Genomic DNA, 18383 nt, shown 5'->3' with positions numbered 1-18383 from the left:
TTTCTCAGGAGAACAGTTTCGAGGATTGCCTTCTAAAATAGGAATTTCTCTCGGCCTCATGGAACCGATCTGTAACATATCTACCGACTGGTATGTGTGCTGGTCCGCAGAATTCCAGCTATGTTTATTTTGAATTGAACACACGAGCAGCTAAAATATGGCTCGGCCTTTTTCTCCGAGATATTTTTAGCAAACCCAGTTCCTGGCAAATTGGGTTATGACATGAATTCCCTCAATCAAAATGCTTCGCTGAGCCCTAAAGGCGCTGTTGACCACCGGCCCTGATTGTTTTAGTAGAGCAATTTGTAAGTATGATCAGATTATTATTGCAACTGTTGAATAAATATGTCATCTCATTGTCTGTTTACTAGGCTAGATTGGGGCCAAATGCTATCAGTCTTTTGCTAAACAGTTGTTCCAGTCCTCTGGAACGAGACCTTCATGTTCTCCCTGTGCTGAGAACAACTTGCCTGCAGTTATCCGCGTAACTTCTCCTAACTCCTCTATGAAATTCAATCGCCGCTCTCTCCCGGGTTTTCCGTTATCTTTGTCTCTGCTCGCCCCGGCCCTTCTCCTGATGACCACAACAGGTCCACGGATTGATTTCCTATCTCCCCTTCCATCTCTCTTTCCTGTCATTGACCCATTCCCTCGCTCCGCATGTCGTCCGCTCCTTCACTCGGCCTAGAGACTTACTCAGCCGCAACCCCATTAATTACCCACCTACCGAACATTACATCTTAAATGTAACCTTCCTAACGTTCTCGCACGCCTCCTGCCTGCCTCCAACGATTTCCCCATTATTCCGCTGCAAGTGTTTCTCGGGCGGGGCTGCATAATGGATGAGATTGACTTACTGTCCAATTAATGATTATCTGAACGCAGCTACAGGAGGGGCACTCATCTGGTTTCAAGTGACTAATTGCTTTCATAGAAGAAGTAAAGATTTTTCTGAAAATTAGATATTTGTACAGTATAACTCGGGCTTGTTCCAAACGATGTTGTCTCCCGCCTGCTGATGGGAACGACAACAGTAATGTTTGTAGAGAGATACTCTCATTACCGTCTAGTTCTCTTTGCTTAAGTCAGGGTAATGACTGTATTATGGTAATGGGACTGTAGTTACTGTAAGAGAAACTGTGTACCAGATACATAATTAAAGTCTACAAACAGAAACTGTCGAGGCAAGACTTTCGAACCCATGCTCACCCTTCAGTATTCAAATAGGTGCAGCCCACATTTCAAAGCCCAATCTGTTTGGATAGCTGTGAAAAGGATCCTCAACGGGTGCGGTATTTACTAGAGTTTTGTTAATCTGTTTTTTAGTATGTGACTGATGGGGCAGTGTCACGATAATTATGCAAATCCTCTCATCTGATCAGCGGCGTGCGTGTGCGCACTTAAATCCTGCGTGTGTGTAATTGTTTCTCACCTCCAGTCTGTCTGTCCTCATGAGTTTCTGTGCAGCGGCGGCGGCAGCAGCGGGTACGGGGACGTTGGGGTTGCTGGTGACCAGTACGGGGGCACTGGGCAGGATGTCAGCGGGCATCAGGCCGGGCGACACGGGGCCAAGGTAGGGGTTAAACGCAGCGGCGGCTGCTGCAGCAGCGTTGGCGTTGGTTGCAAGGCTGGGTGTGACTGAAAACATGGGCTGTGGGGACATGCAGAAAAGGAGAGTAGGTCAAAACTGAGCAGCCCACAATGATTTCTCACAATGTCTATATATAAAAATGCTGAATATTTAATTACATCTCCAGAGCATAGTGCAATCCTTCCTTACTCCTACTCAAATTACCCCTCCAAGATAGGAGGGTAGATGGTGAAATAAAAGATATATGCAAATGTCAATTGTAAAGCTTAAGGATAGGAATTACAACTGTGGATGTGGAGGAAAAACAAGACAGCAAAGATAGATAATTAATGGGCTTACATCTGAGGAACAAGAATATTCTTTTATGGCTGCACCTCTTTCATTTGCACTCACATAGAAAAGAGGCTTAGAGTCAGCATGTGGTGTCACCTACTTACACTGATCAGGTGGAATCACATGCTTCAAGCTCTACGTGTCACACGTATAGCAGAAATAATGATGAAGGACGTCAAGCTGTGTGTGTGTGTGTGTGTGAGGGCTCGTGCAATAATGACTGTATGCATTGTGCTGGCGCTTGATATAGAAATTACCCGTGCTACATTTTCTGCTGCCGTTCTCTAAAAACAAGGCCGAGGAGAGCGCTAGCTGACGTAGCGCACTTCAAGTTTTCCCTGCACGTTCCTGACCTCGGCCCCAGTCTGAGGATTGTCTCTTGAGCCCCTGCCAACAGGACACGGTGAGTAATAGAGCAGCAAAGGTTGGCCAGCAACATTCTTCCCGAACCCTCCTCGCTGCTCTGGGATGACTCAGAAAAGCAGGGAACGATGCTGTGCACTCCCTAATTCTTCCAGCGCTGCTCCTCTGGAATGTCTGGAGAGTTAAGTCCTATCACAAGGTGCTCAGGGTTGGGGATGAGATCGGCATGATGTCATTGAAAACCGCTCACAGTCAGGAGGTTTTAACAACGCGGTGATTTCACCCTGCAAAAAGTTCCTGGCCTCGCTAACGGCCTTTTATGGAACATCTCTTACGTTAGCACCCAATCATTTGCATTATTGATACTTCATATTCTTCAGGTTTTAAACTGCTAAATTGAGCGTGTGAGAGGTGCTACCTTGAGCATGTTTACATAGTAGGAGGTGAAAAAATATCTCATTGCGCACATCCTGTAAGCAGCTTGTGTTGCAGCAGTGACGGGCTGCTTGCTCTACACAGTACTGATTATTTATTTATATGTTTATTTTTTAAAGTAACACACTAATACACATATTTTGAGCTCAGCTATGAGGATTTTATCATTTATAGTATGTTTAGCTTGTATAATACGGCGTAATGTGAATAAAACATTAAACATTTCTGGACTCAAACTGAAGCAAGTCCGTGTAACTTTTCCGAACATCCTCCTCCGCAGTCGCAGCCGCGACTATGGCAGTACGTAGCAGCACAAGTAATGACATGTCACACGATCCCAAAATAATTCAATAATGTCACTGCGCAGCTTAATTTATCTATCAGCAGTTTGCAAAGGTTGCTAATTATCCATCACGCCAGTCGAGCCAGGCAAATATTTAATACTGAGGCCCGACCTCACCGAAAAAAAAACAAAACAACAGCAGCGGTTGACCTGAAATGACCCGTGGGTGGTTGTGTTTGCGCCCTCGGGCGGTTGTGTGAATAATCCTGACCGAGGCAGGACCCAGTCATGGCAGCGAGAATGAATTTAGAGAAGCTTGTTGCAGATGGGAGAGAATTTGCCTCGTAACAACTATTGATTCACGTCTCCTTTGAGCCAAACCATGATCTTTTTCTAAACCTAACCAAGTGGTTTTGGTGCTTGAAACTACTCAAAAGGAAAATAACATAAAGAAAGGGGAATAATCAGTCAACTACATGAAAGAGGAATGGTCAGACATGGGCCACAAACCCCTGTCTTCTTGGTGAAATCGCCAACGCCACCATGCACACTGCACATTTCTGCAAACAATCATTCCTCACATATGTTTCAGAAGTCACTGGCAATCTATGAGGACGTGTTTCCTTCAGTAAATCTGCAATCACATTTAAAAATTGATCCACTGAGACGCGTCTTGTCAGCTGGCTTTATTTCTCGTATCTTATACAGTGTCTGTAAAAACATGTGCATGGAATTTCCTTTGGGGAAGTTTAATGTGAACGAGCGAATTAGCGGGTGATACAGTACTGCAGATAAATATAATTGTAATGTGGAAAGCCTGCTGACGTTGATGCCCCAGTAAAAAGTATCATGGGCACCATCACTCACAGAGAGACGAAATTACCTCGCCCTCTGTACAGTTCCATGCGTGAAATGAAAGCACTTTTTTTCCCCCTACATAAATGGGGGGAGGCGGGGGCGGCTGTAGATGAGAAGATAAAATGCGGTGGAGGTGCTGAGGATGGGGGCAGGAAACTAAGCTACAAGAGAGAGTTGGAGGAAGAAAGTCCTGGAAAAGTATCCCGTCATACTCTTTGTTCCCTTTGTGCACAACAGCCTCTGTTTTCCTGACTTCTCTTTTGTGGTGCAGGTCTAAAGCCATCTCTCCTCACTGCTGTCGTCCTATCTCCCTCACTTTGCCTACCTGTCTTTACCCTGTCCATTTATCTCTTCTTGTGGCGTCGGGCCCTCCCTTTCTTCTGCTGCTGTGTCCTTCTCTGTCAGCCTGTCTTCCTCCTTCTCTCTTCCCCTTACTCCTCTCTCCCCATGACACGGACAGAAAGGGAAGGCTTTGCAGTCCAAGGGAGATCTATTGCTTCTTTCAACCCTTTCATGGTTTTTCTCTGTTCCTCTCAATGGGCCTCTCGACAACCCAGGTAAGGGTGATAAGCCATCGGCCAAATGTGCACGCGGCGCGCGTGTGCGCCCAAGCGCGCAGCATCTTTTGAATAGTGCGAGACAAATTCACTCCATTGCTTTCACTTAAACATGAAGGGACAGAGGAGATGACAGAGGAATTACTTCAAGCCTGACTGGCAGGTCTCATTGGATCTGTGAGGGACTCAGGAACCGGGGGACGCGAGGTTTCACGTGAACTGGCTCGCTGGGGCTCCGGTTATCACCTTGAATATCCTTGGAGCATTCAGTGTGGTCTCAAGGGAATAGCTGATGTAATGTGCTGCATGTGTGTGTGTGTGAGTGCATGGACTTGGGGTGAGTGTGTGCGTATAATATGTACTGTATTGATCACTTCTACTCTTATAGCTGTGTTACATCTCTTCACACATTTAATCCAGTCTGACAGGATAAAAAAAAAGCAGATATTAGCTTTTTAGTTTCCCACTTTGTGCAATGTATAAATTCCTCTCGCTGAAAAAGGAAAGTTGCTCCAGAAAGAGCTGGATCATAGGTTAACACTTTGTTTCTGAACTGCTGCTTCTAGATTCAAGAACACTTTCACCCACAATGTTAATTTGAATTTTAAAAACAAGCTGACAGTCACAAGCAGACAGTCACAACCTTCCAGAGCGCTGCGATCATATGATATCACACGTGTGATTGGCTGGTGCTGGATAAATGTAGGACAACAAATGTTTAGTAAATTTAAGGCTGAAGAATCGTCTTACTTTCAACATATTCAGTGAAATGAAATCCCGCCGCATGCTATCGTAAAGCCGATTACGGGTAAACCAGAGATTAAACCGCATATCACATTTTCAGCAAGTTCAAGAGTTCAGGATTCAGTCTTTGTCACAATATTACGATTAAATGGAAGGTGTTTGACCTGTTAAAAACGGAAAGTTTAGGCTGATTTCATCTCTTCCGCTACCTCTAAATTATAAATGCCTGTGACTTTGTTGTCTTGTTTTGTTTTTTTATGCTTAGTTGTTTTACTCTTTCCTGCAAAAATTAAATGACACCACATAATCTTGGTCAGGGTCTGGTTGAATGTGACTAGACTTTCAGCTTGAATAAAAAGCTTTTATTGCCTCATCTGTGGGAATCAGTTTGTACTGCTGAGTTCTGGGAATGCAGTGACAAGTCCAGTGTCTGTATAAAGACGGACGGCGGAACTGCTCCTCAAAAGTGAAGCCAAAGCAAGTAGAGCTCGCCCTGGTGACTGGCTGCAGTATGGGTCATAAGTTCCGCCCCCTCCATGTTAGTGGATGGGACTTGGGACAAACTGAAACACTAAAATACACGTAAAATAATATTTTTTTCAAAGATGGTTTCTGTCATTTTAGGTAGTTAATATAATGTTGATGCGTGTTCAAGTGTCAATTTTTTGGATAAGTTTCGTTTTTAGATGTTTTGACGCTATAGAAACAGGATGTGACATAGTGACAGCTACCAGTTGCCATGCTAACTGCTCCGTAAAGCCGTGTGACCATGAGAGTTGTAAAAAACAATAAAAAAAAAGTAAATCCAGACTTGTAACTGGTGGAGGTAGAACAGAGCGTAGTATCCCCAGGAAAATATCGTCAGTTTGGCCAATGCAAGGAAGTGGGGAGACGTTGTCCATATTTATATACAGTCTATGATTTAAACACTCGTGAACCACAGTTTTTTCTTTCTTCTTACAAATAAGCCAAAGAATCCAGAGTTGCAGGGTCACTTTACACTTGCATGAACAAATGACTCTGTACTGAATTTCATGTGATATATATTGTGTCTGCTCACCACTGGCTGTAGTTGTGTGCCGGGCATCATGGCGTTGGCGAGCTGCATCTGCTGGGCCAGCATGGCCATGTTTTTCTGCTGGATGAGGTTGTTCCTTCCATTGATCTCCAGCTGAGTCTTTAGGTGAGGTGGAGGATGCAGGTACTTACAGTTCTCCCTGGAACAGCGGCCCTGATGGATGGGACGAGAAAGCAGGAGGGGTGCACGGAGGGCAAGAAGGAGGGATGAGCAGGAGGACAGAGACACGGGAAAAAGGGGTGGATTAGAATACCGTTTCCTTTAACGGCGGCCTAATGTAAAGAAGTAATGAGCCTTGACTCGACTTGCTGCCCTCCCATTTAACAGCCGCTGACCTAACATCCCCGACATCTGGGCCTGCCACTGGGTTTGTCGTAAAAAAGAGCGATCAGTTCTGCTTTCTTTTCCCTCTTGCGACCCAAGCTGTGCGCCTGCTACCGTGCCTATTTCCTCAAGGTCCCACCGAGAGACAAATTAGCTCCAAGTGCAGAGATAAAGAGGATTAGCAATCTATCTGCTTCCGCTAACAGATTGCATTACAACAGAGCGAAAGGTAGACAATCCCTCCGTGTTTCTGTGATGATAGGGACGCTGTGTTATTATGCATTTATCAGGCAGTCATTTCTTTGGATTAATCTGTTAATTATTTCTGGAAAAAAGCACACTTTTTATGATCACTTCCAGCCGAATGTGGCATTGCTAAACTGCTTGTTTTGTGCCACCAGCAGCTCACAACTTAAACATATTAACTGTGAAATGTGAAATGTTTGACATACAGTATTTCCTTGGAAACTGATTTAAATGAGCAAAACATTTGCCGTTATAGTTTGCCAATAATAACCACAAATCAGTGCACTAAACTGTTCTACTTTCCCTTTTTTCTCCAGTTTTCTCAAGAAGTTCAAGTTCGAAAAGGTGAGGAAATTATAACTTTGTGAAGAAAGACCAAGAGAAAAAAATAAAAAATGCCCAGTTTTTTTTTTTTTTTTTTTGCCTGCTATTTGAACTGCTGCTGCATTATTGCTCTAACCCCAGAGATGAATTGCTTTGTGAATCCTAAATGAGATAAACTCCAGGGTCTGTCCTCCGTCCTGCCGCCACCTCTGAAGCTGTCTAGCTTGATGCTGGATGTTTTACAAAACGCCGCGGATCACCATCGACCTATTCCCAATTGAGACAAATGAGTTATGTGTCAATATTGGACGTAATTTCAGAAAGGAACAAGCTGGGGAACTGATGCGGGATCGATACATGATTGGAGCCTTTTGTCACAGTAAACACACACACACACATCGCAGCGATATAATATTATGCTAGTGTGTATAGACAGTGTGTCTTGGTGCACGCTGCTGTGGGTGAATATATTCATCCGGCAGCCGGCGGCCCAAAGGGAGAAGGAGAGAATGTAATTTACGCTCTCATAATGCCTGCTCCACTGAACACTCCCCTGGATAGGTGGAATATCTTAGATATCTCCTCCTCTTTTTAACTCCCTCTTTCTCACTCAGTCCCTTTCCTTTCGCCTCAAACCCCCATTCATCCTGATCCCCGTGCTGATATTTGCTCTCCTCATCATGAATACAGAGCAGTACAGGTGCAGAGGTGCTGCTGTGATCCGTGCATGTTCATGTATGTGTGCAGAATGTGCAAAACAAGCGCTACTCCTCACCTCCCCCTGCCTTTGTCGGCTTCGCCCTTTCTTTCCTCTAATGCCTCAACGTACCACATCAAAATGCATCCTCTGTCCATCTCTCCCCATTACCGCATTGTGTAAATCTATTTCCAGGGGGACCGGGAGAGCAACCCTGCGGCAGCTCCGCAGTACCACCTCCCATGAGGAATTAAAGGTTGGCTGTCATGCTACTGCTTATCTCGGTGAGATTACCGGCTGCTCACCGCGGCCCACTGTGACACCTGCTTTCACAGCCTTACACATGCACTCCCCCAGTCTGCCTCCACGCCCCACACCTCTCTTCTTCCTCCTCCTTTCGTCTGGTAGTCTCGGCCTGTTCTGCCTAGCTACAGCAGCAACAGTACTTTGCATTGGAGAGCGGCAGAATGTCAAGAGTTCTCCCGGCATTTCCATTGGCTGAGAGCTGAGAGGAACAGTATTCCCAGTCTGACGATTGGCCTAGAGGCACACATTAACAATGTTCCTAGTCTGGCTCATCCCTGTGTGGCTGTGGCTATTGATCAGTGCTAATTGGTTAATGTCTTTTGATTTTCAGGGTCCATTCCCTCTGGGTGACTAGACTCAAGCATGTCAAGTTCAGCCCTGCGTGTGCGAACAACTGTTACCGCTGCAAATCTAATCTGTATAAGGAAAGAAACCCTAATAGTTGAAGTAAAAAGATATTATGAAAGAAGAGGAGCCAGTCCGTACATTTTTCTGTGTCAAGTGTGGGACATACACCGATCAGCCACAACATTAAAACCACCGACAGGAGAAGTGAATAACGTTGACCATCTTGTGACAATTCCATTTTCTGCTGGGAAAGTTTTGGACCTGGCATTCATTCTTGTTGATGTTACTTAGACATGTAGCACCCACCTAGACCAGACCAGGCACCTCCACCCCATAGCAATGACACTCAGGATGCAGCCTGACACAGGCACGCTCACAGAAATGGTTTAGGAACGACTCAACAATACATGGAGAACAGCACAAGGTGTTGACCTCGGCTCCGAATTCACTAGATTCCAAACTGATCAAATATGTGTGGGATGATCCACAGAGACCCCCCTCTCCACAACTCTTAACAACATCGTGTTGCCAGACACACTTTTCAAGAAAAACTTTTGTATTTTGTGTTTAATGTTAATAAAAGCTGTGTTTCTGCAGCAGCATCGGCAGACTACGTGCTGGAGAGCAACTGAAAGCGGTTTTAAGGAAAAGAAACGCTGTGATGGATCAAAAAAGCTTTGCTGGTAGATGCTTGTCTGATGTTCTCTTCCTGTCATCTCTTGAATGGCGGTCGTAGAAACACTGTAAAATGTTGCTGCTGTATTACTGGATAACTCTCAGATCATCAGCGGCTTCTACATTACGTTTCCCGAAAGCGTCGTTTTCTTTTTTTTAAAAACGGACACGAATGTAATTAGATTACGTGTATCAGGATAAAGATGGAACCAGAATAATCAGATATCGACCGCGTTCGGAAAGGTCACCACCCCGACGTGTTCCCACTCCCCTGCTTCCACCAACAGCCCCATTATCTGTTGCTGTTGTTGCCCGAACAATGCAATCCCGCTGGAAGTCGCTGCCAATCACTGCCTGCGATGCTAATGCCCTGGCTTTTCCCCTGCCTCTTTTTTTTCCCCCCAGCTATTTTCTCCACTGTCTAAACAGTGTCAGTACGGGTTAATGGCGGGCCTGTCTGATCCACAGCAGTTCTCCCTCTGGCGAGAGTGCGCGACTACCAGACTCAAGTTGTTCCTTCACCTGTCTGCCTGTCCTCCGCTGAGACGCTAATGCGCTAACAGACTACACGCATCTGCCTCTCAAGTTCGATCTTCTTGTCCTCTTGTCTCCTCTTTTTTTCCTGTTTCTTGCCGCAAACACTCGCAAATCATCCCTTATTCATTTAAAGCAACGACTCAAGGTGAGGTTTGGTAAACACATAAAGTCCTCTTCACCAAATTTAGATTCTGACACTTGAGCCGATTCACTTTTGCCAGAATATGGCTGTGATTTCCTTTGACTTGGCAAGCAATTAAAAGAACCAGATGTCACAGTCACACACAGTGAAGTGTGTTGGGAATAGAGCGTTCCGCACTTATAAATCACCTTGGCCTCATTAAACCAGATATCTTTCCGCCGTATTTCAGCTCCTGGACACACACGTACATTTGTACTATTAGAAATATTTAATCAGCAGTTTGGGATGGTGGAAAAGTATTCATTCTTATTTATCCTAGCGGGGGAAGTGGAATGGGAAGAATAGAAAGATCACGGCACATCTGTTGCAGGAATACACACACATACTGTAAGTATATGCAGTACATATGTTGAACATATGCCTCTTAACCTTGACCTAGTTCAATTACCACAGCATTTTGCCGTGTCACACATGTTGCTGGTTATGACTTTGGCAACGGCATGTTTTTGATCAACATTACATAGTCCTCCGAGACAAGGCTACATCAACAAGGCTGTCTATAAGAATAACACAGAGACTGTTTTTTTTTAAAACATTTTAACCGCCAGGTTCAAAATCCGGACACATGGATGCTTTTAAAGCCGCTCCAATCGATATATTTTTTCAGATCAACACCGAATAACGTGGCTAATTTTAATGATGTTGCTCGTGGGGACAAATGTGCAGTATACCTCCCTCGCTTTTGCAGTCTCCTTCAGCTCTCAACCAAAGAGCAGCCCATTGATTTCGCTTCACGGACCGCGGCTTTACTTTTATGGTTCAATCCCCCTTCTCTCATCAGCCTGGTTTCCAGCCACAGCGGGCAACTAATATCAAAGGAAAAGGCATTCAAAAGCTATCACCGGCGTATATGAAAATGTCTACATATTATTAGTTATTAGACACATCTCTAAATGCTAATTAATGTTGCTCCGTATCTGCTACGTGCAGCAACTTTCTAAGGCTAAAATATGTCGTACTGCTGTTCTTATGAAGCGTTATCACTAGCTGTACGAAAGCCAATTCAAAGTACGGATCTCATCAGTACAGTGCAAATGTCCGGATGTGTACTTGTCCCAGCCGTTCTATCAAGGACGCTTTTGGGAGGTACCGCATGTGGACTTGAGCCAGCCAGGTATCTCAGAATGCATTTTGCAGGGGACCTTCAAGAAGGCTGCCAATCCAATTATAGAACGACCGTACTGCATCCTAGTGTCAGTACTTCAGATTTGAGCTTGCCAAGTATGAAAGTCTGACGTTCCCGTACGTGGTAATGTTTTTTTCTGCTGCCCCGCAGTGGTCTAAAAATGTATCATCCTAAATATATAGTATGGCTTCATTCATGTATTTGTTTATCGTACTTGCAGGGCACTGGCATGAATGTTGGACATAAGTATAGCGTCCCACTGGCACAACAGTGTGGGGAAAGGATGATAGAGGTTAGGAACCGTCTGCAAATGTACATTAAGCACAGAGATATGATTGTATACTTTTGTGTCAACGCACTACATGTAGATTGATGCCTTGTGGAGTACAGAAGCCTTTTCATTCACCAACTTATAGTTTTTTTGTGTGTTAAAGAAAGCATAAATCCAGCTGCCTTACTAACTACTGAGATATCTTCTGCTGCTGCCACTCTGCCCCTCATTTCCTTCCTGCTAATTTTTCCCAATCTGTTTAATACAAGTTGTTCAAATGAGGCATCGCGGAATCAATACATGTTCCCGTTAATTATCGCCAAACGTAATCTCCTCTTATAACAATGTGTGTCAAAAGCAATTTGGGTATGGTTATTAGAGACAGACTCGCTTTTAATTTCTTGCGCGCGCCTGTGCCCGAGCGTCGTGGGACTATACGACCGTAATGTCAACGCTGTTACTTGCACTTGTTGCCTGTGGTACTTCAGCAGCTCTCCTAAAGGATATGTCTGAGGGATCCCAGTGAATAAAAACCTGTGTGCAGCATTCCTCTCACAGACGGGCAACAGAGGCAAAGACAAGAACAGAGGGAGCTGAAGGTAAGAGAGACAGAGAGAGAGGTTCAATAACAGAGAGACGGAGTGAGACACAGATGCGGAGTGAGCTTTTCCTATTAATATTAATCAAAGCGGTCTGTGCAAGTGATTTTGCCAGTGTCTTCGCTGGCATGTATCTATATCCTCCAAAGGGCTGCATGGCACACGGCTTTCCACCGGGCCCTTGTACATGTTCACTCCCGTAATCACCCATCGATTCTAAATGATCTTTTAATCTACCCATCCAGAATGACTCGTTCTAATTTAACCACACATAATCCAGCAGCCTCTGATTTTTTATTTTTTTTCCCCCCGCATCCTTTCTCTGGGCTCTTGCTGCGTCTGAGCTCCTCCTGCTGCTGCACGGTGAACACCGTGACCGGTGTGACAACTGTAGAGCTTAAGTCTGGACCGCCACCGTCCCAAACCTGTGTGCATTATTAATTCTGTCCCAACGGCCACTGCCCCTCCCTCCCGCTCGCAAAGACAACCATCAATCAAGAAAGCGCCGTCTGGATGAGGGGGGTCGTGAGGAGAATGCACAAGCACACACGCACGCGCACACGTACGCACACTCACGGGCATGGTCTTTCTTGACCAGAGGTTCCTGTTGGCAAGCATAAGCCAGGCAAATTATGACATCAGACAAGGCACAAAGAACAGCCTGTCTGAGGACTGAGAGTGCTGCCAGACGAGCCAGTAACACACACACGCACTCTCACACACAAAAACGCACACTTTAATACAGATTTTTTTATTAAGCAATACACTCCAGCTGTGAACCAGTGGCCAATCATGCGGCATGTTAGGAAGTAAACCCGCAGACAAACATGTTTTTTTTAAAAAGGGAGAGAAAAACATCCCGTGGTCCCTTTCCCTTCCTCCATCTCTCCATGCTCCACGGCTAGCACTAGATGTCTGTATAACTCTCATTATCTCTTTCCAATCATTTATCAAATGTGGAACACCCCTGGTGCATTAGTATAATAGCCCGGATCAGTTAATGACCTTAAAATCTCATTTAACTGGGCAGAGGGATAAGCCTCTGAGACGACAACGAAGACAGATGTGAGAACAGGAGGTGACACGACACCAGCTAGTAGAAATTACAGCTGGAATAAAACAGCCGAGGAGTTCACAGAACGTCACCACTGACGCAGAGTCCAGGGAAAGCTTTTAGCTGCGGCGCTCAATTAGCCAAAACATAAATTACAGCCCTCAATAGCGCTACTTAGCCCGGCAGAGTGTTAGCATGTTTGGGATGAGTGCGGGTACAAAATCGTTAGCACCGGAAGCTAATGACGGGGCAAAATCATTTAGCCGTCATGGCTAATGACGGCAGTCTGCCGCGGCTGTGCTGAAGTGTTTCTGAGTTTGTGATCCAGGATTGTACACGGCTGCACTGTCAGGCTCAAACAGTCTGACATTTAACTGCTTGATTCATTTCTGGGTATCAGCTTTTTGTTGTCATTATCAGTGGTGTGTTGACAATTAAACAAATGTCTTCTTTATGACCTGACTAAGTGTATCATTGCTAGTTTGATTCTAAACATAAAGCAGGGCTTCAGAAAACAATGAAAAATGTCCATTGGCGGTTCCAAGAGGCTAAGACGAAACAGGAAGAGGCAACACTTCTAAATTTCTTTCAGCTGCGCATGCATTTGTGGATAACTGTATGTAAAAAAAAAAAAAAATGCAGCCTCTACCCTGTACCGTTTTACAAAGGATAAACATGTTTAGGCAATAGACGGATGTTTACCATAAACCCTACATACCGGACCCCCGCAGACTTTAATTGACGTCAACCGTGTGATCAAAACAAGTGCAGAGGAGGAGGGTGTTGTTCACAACCTACCGAGCATAATTATGAATAAGTGATTTCGAGCAGCCGTTCACCTCTCGTTGACATTTTGAAACTGGAACGTAACGATGGAAATGTTAGCTCCTACTGTACTTGGTGAAAAACAAATATCAAACGAAGGCGATGTGAACGGACAATCTGATGATTTGATCGTGTGTTCAGTGCTAGCTGACTATTACACTGTACATAGATTGGTCACCTTGGAGCGATGGTTACACATAAGACTTAATGCTTAACTTAATGCTCTGCTGCTTGAACAAATAACACTTCACTCCTGGTTATGACTGCACCAAAATGAAAAAAATTATCAGCTCATTAAAAACATGTTTTAAACCGGTTGTTCTTATCTGCATCTTGTAAGTCTACACACACCAATTCAAATAAGATAAACGTGCAGCCAACTTGAACTGGCTTTTCAAACAATACGACTGCGGCTAGCAGCAGAGGCCCGGGCTTAATTGCCGGCCAGTGCAACAACCTTTTCCAACGTGTCCATGGCTAAGGTGCATTGAGCAAGCACCTAACAGCGAAATTGCTCCCCAAGCCTGGCACAAATGATGCAGCATCCCACGGCTCCGAGTGTACACACTACTGTGTGACCGGGATGGATGATGGGTCAAATGCAGGAAAATAATTTCCCCATGTGGGATTAATACAGTATAAATTATTATTATTAATCATCTCACTAATAAAGAAGGGAGTCTCTGTGTCTGCTGTTCATCTGAGCTACTGCACGCTTTGATGTTGGTATTGTTGGTGACCCAATCGAGTCCAATGTCGGGTCTGGAGTCATTTGGATGAGTGGTCCATTTGTGGTGGTTCATGTCTTGCAACGACCCGGAGCAATGGCATATTTTCCTATTCTCCCCACGCTGCCGTCCTTGCATGAATGGAGTTTAAAAAGCATTTATATAAAAAGCATAAGATAAACCACCTTCTCTAATCACCTGAGCAGACACCTTTGAGGTATTACAGTGTCACTGCTATTTTGACGCCTTTAGAACTCAGAGGGAACATCGCATGGCAAACGCTGAAACTGGGTCACAGAATGTAGGGGTGCATATCATATGATCATCAGACTCCGCCTGGTCCGCCGGACGGATCCGGATCAGACATAACCCGTGTACTGCTGACACCTCTGAAAGTGAACATCCTCACGGAGAGGAAAAAGTCAGCATTAGCATTTGGGGATGAAAAAAAAAAAAAAAGAAGATGGCTGTGATAAAAGGGATTAAACATAATGTCACCGGCAGAGAATCCTTTTCATCATGACCTGGCTGCAGTCACACAGGCAAGACTTTTACATTTTTCACTTGCTTGTAAAAATCTGCTTTAAAGGGAAGGAGGATGAAAAAGTTCAAATGAAAGAGTCCCTGCAGAACCTTTCTCTCTCTCTCTTCCTCTCTCTCCCCGGAGGCTACGATATAGGTGGCAAGTGTTGTCCTCGCTCCTATGGGAATGTCACTGTAGAGTTGTGCAAGGCAAAGTCTCTAATTAGCTTTGTTCTCATTAGGTCTACAACACTATCTCCCCTCAGACTGACAAACACACACATTCACCAGCCCACACACACACACACATATAGATAGTGATGTAGAGAGAGGAGAGAGAGGGAGAGGCCACCCCACAGCCCCTGAGATATGGCCCTTCTTTTTTATTTCTCTTTCAATTAACCCCCTTCCTCCATCATCCTTTTCTCTCTGCCTTCATCTCTCCTTCACTCCCAGCCTAAATGCTCTTTTTTCTTTTTTTTTGCAATCTCTAAAGTTTAGTCTAATTCAGTTTTTATCTCCCATTCAGTCTGCCAAGGAGGCAGGCAGAGAGCAGACCCATTAAAACATCTTAATGGAAGACTGGTGAACAGGCACACAGGATTCAACAGCTTTTAGGCCTAATTATTTTCTGCCCATCTTTGTAGCACTCATTCGGCAGACATACGGGCCTCACTCGCTGCTGGGAACAGACCTCTTTCTTTAAAAAACATCTAAACCTCGAAACAGTTTTTTCATATCTTGCGCTCCACCTATTCTTAATTCTTATTCTTAATTGTTTGGACCTTCTATTTGAAGAGAGGAGAAAGTCAGAGAGTGGGGGGGGGGGGGGGGGGAGAAAAAAGGGAAAAAGATAAAGTTGTCCTTGTGAATGAACAAAAGATGCTCGCCGACAAAGACTGGCGGCTGGCTTTGCTCCGCGCCGCAATCAAAAAGGCGGCGGGCGGGATGCTGCCCCCCCCTCACCACCCCACCCCCCGGCTCATGAAAGCTGCACCTCTGGCCACAAACAACAGACGCAGCCACTCGCGAGCACGGAAGCTGTTAACGTGACGCCTTTGTACGACGACCTCGGGAAGGATTTAGTATCAAATAACTACTATTTTCCCCTTTGCCCTCCTGATGAAACGAGTCAGGATCAGATGCAATATCGAGTCAGAGGGCTGGAATGTTCTATTCAGCTCTACTTCTGATGAGTCATGGGGGACGTGGCAGATAATCACAAGACCACACCCTGAAGCTTCCAAGAAACAGCGTAGAAGACGGAGAGAAAGTTGTCAGAGCCAGAGCAGAGACATCTTTTCTTACATGCATGCGTGGTACATCTTCATTCGCACATCACACACACACACACACACACACACACCTATTCTCCTTCAACAAAGGGTGTCACTGTACTGGCATCAGCAGCTAGTGTCATTGCCTTGAGGTTAAAGCAGATAAGAGAGGATTAGCATTCATTACTACATAGAGGGATGATATACCCAACGCAAGCTCGCACAAGATGAAGCGCAGACATCCACGCACGGAAACGACTGCTGTAAAGCTCCTCTTTCTGAGGACTACACTAATAATCAAAGGCAAATACAAGGGGAAATAACAGAGCTGGAAGTCCTCAAACTGAAGCTTTCGGTATTCATGACGAGATCTGACAACGTTGGGAGGGGAAAAAAAGAAGATAAGGACGACAATAGATAAGATATATTTATATTCCTTTCAGTTCTTTACTATGCTAAAGGACCGTCCAGCCGACAAGGCACAGCGTCCTGCTTCTTCGAAGAGCCACGATGAAAGACACACAGAAAGAATAAAAAAAAACACAGACAGAGACAGAGTCGTTTATAGGTTAAGTGTATATTTCGTTAGCCAAATAGAAAAGCATGACATGCTGTGTCTTAATTCCCTCCCACATACACACTCACACACTGTGTGCGACAGAGCCGAGGGCCATCACCCCCCCCCCTTCCTCCTCCTCCTCCACGTAGCGCCTTCCGGCTGCACACTCATCCACATCGATCCACATTGATCAAAGTCGGCTTGTACCACTTCAGCAAAGAGCGGGGAAGCGGTGGGAAGGGTGATCACCTTCTCTAAGCCTCTCTGACTGTGGACTCATCTGCTGCTGCTGCTGCTGCCACGTATTGTATCTGCTGTAGTCAGTACTGTTTGAAGCCAAGATCCAATTAAGAAGGACGGATGAAAATGGGAACAAATTTGGCACAAAAAGTTACAGAAGCTTAGTTGTTTTCGCTACACAGTACCAGTCAGTGTGTCATTTAGTTTACACATATATTTGTGAGTATGTCTACTCCGGTCTAGACTTAAATTATCAGACGGGAAGCTGCAGTGACAGACAGTGTGGTGACAGACAACAAGCTGTCAGCAGACCCAACACAACACAGCTGCTGTAGCCCTTCTGATGGCTGAGCCTGATACCACTGTAATCCAGTTAAAGCCTCTTGAAGAATCACAATGTCCGACAGCGAGCACCGCAACATGCACTGTAACAATAAAGGGATATTACAGACATTCTTCAGTCCCGCACGCGGCGAACAAACGACTGACACGACTCCTGTTCACGCTCCCCTTCTCCGTTATTGCTTTCTCTCCATCCATACCCCATCTATCTGCAGTTCCTTCCCCCGCCATCTGTCCATCACTGTCCACGTTACAACATTTGATTTCTATGCAGCCATCCGTCACTCGTTCAATCTCTTCCACTCCATTTCATAGCTGCACAGTCTCTTTTCCTGTCTTGAGCTAATCTGCTCGCTTGACACCACCCTCCTGCCTGCCTGTCTCCGCAGAGATCGCGTTCTTTGCCTCATATTTAATGTCACGATGATGCAATTACAGACAGAGGCATTTCCGCACACAGAACTGGCCCACTGGGTTCGTGCATGTGCGGGTTTTTCTTTTCTTTTCTCGAAGCATGACTTGCATGTTTTGGAGTGGTAAAGACGAGTGGGTTTTACAGGTGAATCAGAGTTGATGCAGTAGCTTTTTTTTTTTGAAAGAAACAGAGGGAAAGAGAAAACCTCCACCAGAAGCAGCAGAAAACATCCGCTCCATAATGGTCATGAAGGATCAATATTGTATGGAGACAAAGTGCTGCTAAACAGTGTGGTTTCTGTTAATTAGCACTTCTCTAATGATCTTTCCCTCTTCTCCTTTTCCTACTCCTTCACATTTTGTCCGTCCCTCCCATTTTCTCACTTTATTCCCTTCCATTAAAAAGCCCAGTCTTTCCTTGGCTTCATCGCTTGATCATTCTTCTGTCTGTTGATGCTGTCCTCCCAACCAGTGTTGTATCGCCGGGCAGAGAAAAACAAACGTGAGAGGAGGTATGTGAGTTCC

At 45.1% G+C, this 18383-nt stretch overlaps 1 protein-coding gene across 4 annotated transcripts in view; it reads right to left on the bottom strand.

Moving 5' to 3' along the window:
• The window catches only part of LOC311498545 (muscleblind-like protein 1), a 63302-nt gene that overhangs the window by 11798 nt on the left and 33121 nt on the right, over positions 1-18383 (bottom strand). For all 4 annotated transcript variants that reach the window (XM_084559183.1, XM_084559182.1, XM_084559184.1 and 1 more), the window contains exons 3-4: positions 6225-6395; positions 1433-1651 (exon numbers count right to left, since the gene is read on the bottom strand). In XM_084559183.1, the coding sequence (XP_084415309.1) occupies positions 1433-1651; positions 6225-6395 (390 nt within the window). The remainder of the gene's footprint in view (positions 1-1432; positions 1652-6224; positions 6396-18383) is intronic.

The sequence above is a fragment of the Chelon labrosus genome (assembly GCF_963514085.1).
Source record: "Chelon labrosus genome assembly, chromosome: 13".
Classification (NCBI taxonomy): domain Eukaryota; kingdom Metazoa; phylum Chordata; class Actinopteri; order Mugiliformes; family Mugilidae; genus Chelon; species Chelon labrosus.
The sequence above is the reverse complement of the archived record's forward strand: the minus strand, read 5'-3'. Positions and strand labels throughout refer to the sequence as shown.